At 40.3% G+C, this 10,041-nt stretch overlaps 1 protein-coding gene across 1 annotated transcript in view; it reads left to right on the top strand.

Annotated features, from left to right (window-relative positions):
- The first annotated feature begins 425 nt into the window (after positions 1-425).
- KRBA2 (KRAB-A domain containing 2) overlaps positions 426-10,041 on the top strand; it is a 31,758-nt gene continuing 22,142 nt past the window's right edge. Inside the window, exons 1-2 of the mRNA XM_074221013.1 lie at positions 426-545; positions 1,246-1,756. Of these exons, the coding sequence (XP_074077114.1) occupies positions 426-545; positions 1,246-1,756 (631 nt within the window). The remainder of the gene's footprint in view (positions 546-1,245; positions 1,757-10,041) is intronic.

Below are 10,041 nucleotides of genomic sequence, written 5' to 3'. Positions count from 1 at the left end.
TTGACACACAATACTGATGAACTTCTCTGGGCAACCAAATTTTGACAAATTTGAACCCTTGTGTGAGGGTTTCCTGAGTCTTCTTCAGGGCTGCTTTTCATTTTTGATGTCTACCTGGGCTGCCTAACTCTCCCCTGTGGCTTCAAGAAACTAGCATGAACAGCAGCCTTTTCTGCAGGCTGGCTAAAAGCAAGTTGGGGGGTAACTGAAGGAGACTCAAAGAGTGAGATTGTTGCTAGGGGGTGGTGTTGCCAATTTAAGATTGAGAGGCCTTGAATGGCGAAAGAATTGACACATAATCCTGGGATTTTAAAACTGCTCAGGATTTGTTACACAAGCCTGCAGAGTACAGATTAGAGAGAGAGACAGACAGACAGACACAGACAGTGCCAGGAGAACTAACTGGGCTGAGACTCAGGTTGAGGATGCATGCTGAAGGGAGTTCAGATCATGCTTTTATAGTCTTGCCCACTATCTGGGTACAGAAGGGACAGGAGATTGTGGACAAAGAGGAAATCCCTTCCCCTGTCTGGGACTGCAACCAGGTAAAAGGCTGGAAGCAGAGGAGTGAAAAAGAGGGGACATTATCAATTTACATTTAATAATGGAACAATAGGAGTCAATTTACATCATAGGAGCAAATAAATTTTGTCTAGATAGAAAAAGTTAATAGCATTAAAGGATTACAAAATCTGTTTCCAATTACAAATCTCCTAAATCCATATCTCCTTGCATCATATTCCTATAACTCCTGGCATCAGGATGACTGAAATGATTGCACAAAAGTCCATTTAGATGTAAAATGATTGTGGTTTTTACTTGTTTTCCACCCTGTCAATCAGATAAATTGAGTAGTCTCTTTACTTGCATCATTTGAGTGTAATATGTGTGAACTTTAAATAATTAACATTTAATATATTAAATATTAAATATATATTATATAAATTTTATAAATAATATTTTAAAATAGTTCTCAAAATTATTCATTTTGGTATGATATAATTTGACTAAGTTGTTTTATGAAATGTATGAGTGTTTCAATATTTTTTTTTATTTTTTTAGGTTTTTGCAAGGCAATGGGGTTAAATGACTTGCCAAGGCCACACAGCTAGGTAATTACTAAGTGTCTGAGGTCGGATTTGAACTCAGGTCCTCCTGACTCCAGGGCCGGTGCTCTATCCACTGCGCCAGTTTCAATATTTTTTAAAGGATATTGTGTATTTAGTAAGGGGCCCATATGGCCAGACTTGGGCTTGGGGAAATTCACCTTGGCAACTGAATGGAGGACTAGCACTGGCCAGCCCCGCAAGCAGAAAGTACTCCACACTGCGGGCTGAATGCGTGGTCTCGTCCAGCGCAAAGCCCACCCTGGCTGGGAGACGGGGCGCCCAAAGCCCACCCTGGCTGGGAGACGGGGCGCCCAAAGCCCACCCTGGCTGGGAGACGGGGCGCCCAAAGCCCACCCTGGCTGGGAAAAGGAACGCCCAAAGCCCACCCTGGCTGGGAGAAGGAACGCCCAAAGCCCACCCTGGCTGGGAGACGGGGCGCCCAAAGCCCACCCTGGCTGGGAGACGGGGCGCCCAAAGCCCACCCTCACGGGCCTCCGCTTCCCACCCCCCCCACACCAACCCAGTCACCCGCCTCAAGGCAGGGGTGAAACGGAACTTGGAACGCAAGGGGGCGGGACTTCCGGGCCAACGTTTGAATCGCTTCCGCCAGGAGTCGGAAAACGTGGTCTGGGCCGCATCCTGGGCAGGTGAGGCTCCTCTGGGCGCCCGAGCCGGGGGAGGGAGGGGCGGGCTGGGGAGAGCCCAAGGGACGGAGGAGGAAGGTGGGCACCTTCTGGCAGGAGGGCGCGGGGCCCCGCCCAGAGCCTCCTTCACCTAGCCGGGTCGGGCTGGCCCTTCCTCCCCGCCCATTTCCGGCGACTCCGCCCCGGCCTCTTTTTTTGGTGACACTTGGGGGCGAGGGAAGCGCGCTCCACCTGCTGCTAAGGAAAGGCCCTTCCCACGAGCTCCAGGTTTCCAGATTCATTATTGCCCCAAATAGGTGGGATTTGGGGCCCTTTGAGGTCTGCCGCAACCTGACTCTGAGTAGGCCCTGCCCGGAGCTTGGGGAGCCTGGTTAACCCGGCCATCAGCCTGGGTCACCTCGCAAGATAGACGGGTGGGGGGGGGGGGGTAAAGCCAGAGACCGCCCCGAGCTGTGGCACACAGCACAGGTACACCAGAACCCTGTTCAACACCAGAAACGGTTAGAGAGGCCCCCAGCAGGTGTGTCGGAAGTCAGAGCCCTCTGATGGAGAGAACCGGGGGGCTGCTTACTGGTCTCCCACGCTTTGGCCCTGCCGGCAAGCACAGGCAGACAGCCCCCGTGGAGCAAGGAGCCCCCTTACAGTGGCAGAAACCCTGCTTTACGGATCAGAAAGTCAGCATGACTGCCAACAGATCACTTTCTTGGTTTCCTCTAATGTAAAAGGAGGGAATTGGATTAGATTACCTTTTGTTTTAACATCCCGGTCATTTTCTCCTGGTTCTTCCTTCTTTTGAAAACAAACTTAGGTTTAGGTGAGTGATGTAAAAATAAGCGGTATCAATAAAAATTTAAACAAAAAAACAACAAGCACAAAGTCAATTTGTGCAGTGATGTGTAGACATATCAGATTATTCGCTGCCATGGGAAGGTGGTAGAAAAATGTGGAACTTAAAAAAGGATAAAATTTGAATACCTTTGCATGTAACTGGAAAAAAATATAAAGTTTAAGTAGTATTCTTCATGTCTAGCTCTCCCCTTGCTTCACACACACACACACACACACACACACACACACACACACACACACACGGAGAGAGAAGAGGGCACAGAGCCTGTTTAATAAAAGTGTATTGATCTATTTTTATTGTCAGCACTCTAGGTCAGGAATTGTTCATTATAATTCAGTTTGATTGCCTTTTATTATTTTCTATTTTGTAATCTTTATAAATATTTTGGTTTTGCTTTCTTTATTCTGTATCAACTCCCCATGTTTCTTAGAATTCCTCATTACCACACATTTATTCATTTGTTCTCAATCTATGAACAACTGATTTGTTCTCAGGTTTTTTACTACTACAAAGAAAACTGCCATGATAATTTTGTCATGCATGGGACTTTTCTCATCAAATTGGGATATATACACACACACACACACATATGTATACACACACACACACACACACACACACACCCCTAGTAATGGGTCAAAAGATGTAAGCAGTTTTTTCACTTTTCTTACTAATTAATTCCAAACTTTTTACTACTTTATGGCCTAAGCTTGCAGAGTATGAATATCACTCTTAATACCATTTATATTTTTTATCATCTTTGCTATGAATGAGATGAAATCTTAGATTTACTTTAATCTGCTTTTCTCTAATTACTGATTTCAAGCATTTTTTTCCATATGTTGTTGCTCCTTTACATTTTTTCTTCCAAAAACTGTTTCTATCCTTTAACTCTTGATTTATTCAGGACTGGCTCTTGGTCTTGACTTTTATCAATTCCTAAATGACTCTTGTCTTAATTCTCTAATATGTTTTTTAAGTTTCCTTTTCCAACCTCTTTCATCTCTCACTCTCAGGTGAATTTTCCAAAGTGAAGAGGAATGGAAACCAGGATCCTGGTAAATTTTGTGTGGAGTTCTGATCCTTTATCTATGAATGTAATTTCATCTCTAATTCTTACATTTTCTTCATTCTAAAGTACCTCTGCCTAATCAACCTTGCCTCAAAGGAGCCAAGCCCCATGGCTTCTCCCTTTGTATACTTAGCCCATACTGAGAGATGAAGGACTAATGAAGTACTGGTTACTTGAGACACAGTGGTCCACATATGATTATACAGTTTCTGAAAAAGCTATTGTCATAGCTATATTCTTTGATAGTCAGCCTGGGGAAGTGTGGATGCCATGAGCCTACCTCTTCTCTGCCCAGTTCAAGAAAAACAAAGGCAGATTAGGAATGTATATACTTGATAGTAATTTCCCTTATCTGAGACTTATCTTGTTGAATATTAAACCAAATTTCATATTATATCATATTTCTTTCATGTTTTGTCTCTCATCTATGTACTTAATAGTTTACATATTCATTCAGAACACTTTCCACCTTAAAACCATATCCCTTGTTATTCTTCCCCTTTTTTCTACTACTGCCTCAATAGTTTTAAAAGCCTTTACAATCTGGGCCCAGCCTACTTTTCAAAATTGTTTCATTTTCAATTCAAAATTATCCATTATTATACATTGTATCCTTTCCTGCTTTTAAAATTTAACTAAATTAGACTTCTCTTTTGATCCTCTTGCATGAAACTCACTCTGCACCTTTATACTGAATGGAATGTATCCTTTCTTACTTCCACCCCTTAGAATCTTATTTCCCTGAAAATTCTTTCAAGTGACACTTTCTACAAGGATACTTTCCTGATTCTTTCAGCTACTCATACTTTGTTCCTTAAATTTACCTTGTATTTTTTCCTGTATGTAAATATAGTTATTGTTCCCAGTAACCAAACAAAAGCTGATTGAAGTCAAGGACTATTTTATTTTTGTCTTTATATATCACTGTTGCCTAGTAGAGTAGCTGCTTAATAAATGATTGATTGATATGGCATGAACTTGAGGCCCTTGCTTATCCTGGTTCCCTTTATCTATTCTCCAGCTTCTCTTACAACCTTTTGAAACTGTGGTGTCGAGAACTGAAAACAGTACTTCAAATAAGGTCTGACTAGGGCAGAATATAGTGGAATTTGGTCATTACCACTCCTTGAAACTATGCTTCAATGTAATTCTTGAGCTAAACTGCCTAGTATTCCAACATGACTACAGAGAGTGCACCTACAAAGGATTGGACACATTGTTAGAATGTCAAATGTACACTTGACAAAAAGAACTATTTTATGGAGATTTCACACAAGGCAAGCACTCTCAAGGGAGTCAGAAGAGGTAATAAAGAGCTCTCATTGAAGAATTTTAGGATTGATTGTACAGCATGGGAGACACTGGCATAGGACTTCCCATCATTGCATATCCTTATCAGTGAGGGTGCTGTACTCTATGAGGAAGGCAGAATTGAAGGAGCTCAAAGGAAATGTGACATCTTTAAGTTTAGTGTACCCACCCCAGGTGTTCACATGAACTATTTGTGCCCAACTTGTGGAAGAGCATTCTGAGCTCATATTGGTCTGGTTAGCCACAGTAGGACACACTGTAATTTGTTTCAAACATAAGTGATGTCATTTTGGTGGTCTTTGAAAACAAAGGACAAGAACCAACCTCAATGCAGTCCATGCAGTTACATTTGGCTTTTTGACTACCATGATTACTCATTTTGAGCCTCTAACCCACTAAAACAGAACAGCTTCTAGCTATGCTTCCATCTTGTAGTTGGGGAGTTGATTTTTAACTCAATTAGAAGACTTTACTTTATCCCAACTGAATTTCATCCCATCAAAGTGTAGCCACTGGCTACTTGAGTTTGGTTCTGCCTATGAGGAATTATTATTCAGAGTAGGGAAAGCAAGGATGGAAACAAAAATTTATTGAAAAGGTTACAAGACATAGGAAGGGCTGGGAGGGGCGGGAGAGGGAGAGAGATAGAGACAGAGAGAGAGAATGAGAACACAGACAAGCAGCATTGGCTGGGCCACAGGTCAAAGAAGACTGGGGCCAGATCTGGAGTCCAACCCAGGTTTTTATGTCTTGCCTCTCATGCTGAGGGCAAAAGGCATACACTCTTTCTCTTACTGGACCAGGAATTAGGTAGAGGGTGAAGCCAAATTTTACATTAAACAATCAAGAATGGGGGTCTCCATCCAAGAAGCCTTTAAGATTACAATTGTTTCCTCTTACAATCTTAATTCTCTACTTCTAGTCAATTTACATCTCAAGAGTAGGTGGTAATCAATTTACATCTCCACCCAGTTTCTCCTTTCACAATTCTCTTCATTTTCCCCTGCATCAAGATAAGTGGATGAGTGCTCTAGATTTTTAAAAATTATGATTCTGTTATCCATTGTGTTGGCTGATCCTCCAAGCTTTGGATCAACAGCAAGCTTGATAAATATACCATCCAGGCTTTTATTCATACTGTTAATAAAAGATTAAATAGCCCAGGACTAAACTCAATATCTCTGAAGTGCTTCTGTGGTTCTCTTGCTAGATTCACATTAGACTATTAACAGTTATTCTAACCAGTTCTGGATCACTTCACCCACATCTGTCCATCTTCTCCACAAATAAAGTATGGGATATTTTACTGAAAAAATATTTTGCTTGATGAAGACATGTTTATTAATCTCTGCTTTCCTTTCTAGATGTTAATCAACACTCTCTTTAATTGTAGAATTTTCTTTGGAGTTAAAGGCAAATTCATTGGTCTGCATTTTGCAGACCCTATTCTCTTTCTGTTTTTGAAGGTTAGGGTATTTTCCCTTCTTCAGTTTTATAGTACTTTTCCCATTTTGCATGACTTAAGGAAAAAAAATATTAACCGTGTTTCAACAGTCAAATCTGCCAGTTTTTTCAGTGCTTGAGGGAGAATAGGGAGAGGAACAAGCATATATGGCGAACCTGTGTGTGCCAGGCCCTGTGCTAAGCACTCTGCAAATATCTCATTGATTCTCACAATTTACCTTGGGAGATAGGTGCCATAAAGAGGAATGGAGTTTGAGTGACTAGCTTCAGGGTGTCTGAAGTTGGATTCAAACTCAGAGCTCTATTCTCCACTTTTTGTTTCCCATGCCTTCAGGAAGGAAAATACAACTATGCCCTCCTAGTCTTCAGTTTCATGCCTAAGACTTGCTAATGAATTAGCAGAAAGGAGCTCTTGTCATTTATTTGGAGGGGAGTGGCAGGGGGGGGTGTTTCTGTTTTCTTTCCTTGTGTCTTTGTCACTCCATTTGGGGTTTTCTTTTCAAAAATACTGGAGTGGTTTGCCATTTCCTTCTCCAATTCATTTTACAGGAACTGATTCAAACAGGGTTAAGTGACTTGCACAGTCACAAAGCTGATCAACACCTGAGGCCAAATTTGAAGGCAAGAAAATGAATCTTCCTGAACCCTTGTTTTGGATACATTCCCCAGAAGACTATAAACCTCTGGAAATCAGGCCTACAAATGATTGCATCAGTACCTCTGAGCAAGAACTTTCCAACTCTTACCCTTTTTTCTTACCTTCTTTGGACACTTGTTAGATGATCTCTGATCTTAGAGTTTCTATGGCTCAATTGCAGTGTCAGTCCAAACTGTAATGCACAATACCCAATGCTGTCTGATTCAGATAAAAATGTAATTGAGAAATATTTAGTAAAATAAACAAAAATACATTAGAATATAATGTTAATATGAGATTTTCTATTTATACATAAATGACTATATATATACAATATTTATGTGTATATATACATATACATATATATTTAAGCCGTGATTATGTAACTGTTCTCTTTTCTTTTCTCCTCTGTTTTATAATTTTCTTTTTTCCAGCATCCCCATGAAGAGGTGATGCTCTACATTAGATGATACTTTTTCTGTTGAAGCTTTATTTCTGCTTCTTGTTGGAACACTTTCTTCTCCCTAATGCCTAGAGAGTGGACAGTGTTCTTGTAGTCTCTCTAACAAAAATTAGCCTGTACTTAGAACCAAATAACTTCATTTGCATCTGGATGCAAATCATTGCAAGATTTCACTTTTCCCCTTTCTAGTTGAGATATTCAGTTTAGTTTGCTTGATCTGTGTGTATTTACATTTCTATCCTATTTATTGGACTAAAATCTTTGCAGTCAATTATCACTTCCTTTTTTTTTTAGGTTTTTGCAAGGCAAAAAGGCACACAGGTAATTATTAAGTGTCTGAGACCAGATTTGAACCCAGGTACTCCTAACTCCAGGGCCTGTGCTTTATCCACTGCACCACCTAGCTGCCCCTGAAGTAATTCTTAATGCCAAACTCCTATGATAGAGATAAACCCATTGTTCATACAGAGGTGTCTTTGTAACACCTCCTCCATCTTGTTGTAACAGCTGAAAGGGTGAAATAAAATAGACTAATTGTACCAGAGCTTTGAAGCAATGGCTATAGGTTTCTTTGTTGGAATAATAAGTCGGAGAGCTGGGACAACAATAAAATTTGCCTGATACTAAAGAGGGACCCACCTTCCAATTTTCATCTACCAACTTCTTTTGGAATGGTCAATTAACAGATTAACAGTTGTCTTTAATGCATGTAGCCCTCATAAACTTAGGGAATTCTGTTTCCCCTCTCACTCACAGAGATGAATCAGATTCCCCAGAACAAAGCTATAACTTCCCTTTCAAGGATCCAGGAATAATCCTAAGGAGTTAGATGATGATCCTCTAAAGCTTTTGGCTGCTGTGTTTTCCCAGGTGTTAGTCACTATTGATGAGTGCCCCAGTTTGATTTAATTAACTTCAATTACTTTTTACAAAAAATATATTTGCTGAAAAGTTACAGTAACAAAAGCAATTATAAAACTTTATTCCCCTCCCCAATTATGAGAGCCATCTCGGGGTGGGGTAGGGAGTTGGCAGTAAAGAAGATCACAGATCTTAGAAAAGTGGAGTTCACACTTAAACTGTTTACTACAAGGTATGGACCCCCCCCCCCCAGTTCAATTATGAATTTGGCCAGTGAACCAAAACTCTTCCTTGCTATGGAGCCATCACCTTGGATGCCGGGGTCAGTCCACTACAATATAACACAGTACATATAATCTTTCAGAGCCAATACCAAACCTCTCACCAGGAAAAAATCTTTCACCAGAGTATCAAAGTCCATTTCACTCTTTTTCCCTGCAAAGAGCTTATGATCAAGTTTTTACATACATTTACTGCTTTACTAGGGATAGTTTTCTTGAGGTGCTTTTCATGTTCATATTGCAACCACTAAATATAAATGACTCCCAAAACTCTGTCCTAAAGTACTCCTCTTTCCTTTCTATATTTTCTCACTTGGAACTCTTATAAATCCTTATTGGTTCCATTGTCTTCTTACTTAGATGATTCCTAGAATGGTGTATTCAGGCCTAGGGGTTTTCCTGAACATGTCACACATTACTAACAGCTTCCTGGATATTTCAGACTGGATATTCCATTCCATCTCAAAATAATCATGTCTAAGACATAATTCATTATCTTTCCCTGCAAAAGGCATATTTCTGATGAACTTCCATTTTATTATCTCAGGTACCACCATCCTTTCTAGCCATCTAAGTTCACAGCCTTGCTATTATCCTCTCTCTCATATTGACCTCACATATCCAGTCAATTTACCAAATCTAATAGTTATCTCTTCCACATCATGACTTCCTCCACTGCAATTTCAAAATATTGGGGGTCAGCTTAAAAAATTAAATGGGAATTTTAGGGTTGTTTTGCAGAAGTCAAAGACAACATAGTAAGACCATCAGATATCACAAAACCTATAAACAAATACTTAACCCAAATTTTATAGTAAGGTATAGGTAGCATCCCATAAAAGAAAAAGGGAAAAATTCAAAATTCTTCTCTGGTATGAAGGAAGGGCCAAAACATTTTATGTGGATTTTCCAGATTATGGGAATACTGTACTCCTACCCCCTAAAATGTAGAAGAAATGATTAATTGCTTTCTCTGCTTCAGGTCCTCACCATCTTTTTCCTGGACTGTTATAATATCTCCTCCTTTTTTAAATGGCTCATACACTTTGTTGTTTTTTAAATTAAATTTTATGGGGTGGCTAGGTGGCCTAGTGGATAAAACACGGGCCTTGGAGTCAGGAGTACCTGGGTTCAAATCCGGTCTCAGACACTTAATAATTACCTAGCTGTGTGGCCTTGAGCAAGCCACTTAATCCCATTTGCCTTGCAAAAACCTAAAAAAAAATATAATTTTTTTTTTTAGATTTTTCATGGCAATGGGTTTAAAGTGGCTTACCCAAGGCCACATGACTAGGTAATTATTAACTGTCTGAGGTTGTATTTGAACCCAGGTACTCCTGACTCCAAGG

This window comes from Macrotis lagotis, chromosome 2, assembly GCF_037893015.1.
Source record: "Macrotis lagotis isolate mMagLag1 chromosome 2, bilby.v1.9.chrom.fasta, whole genome shotgun sequence".
NCBI lineage: Eukaryota > Metazoa > Chordata > Mammalia > Peramelemorphia > Peramelidae > Macrotis > Macrotis lagotis.
The sequence above is the reverse complement of the archived record's forward strand: the minus strand, read 5'-3'. Positions and strand labels throughout refer to the sequence as shown.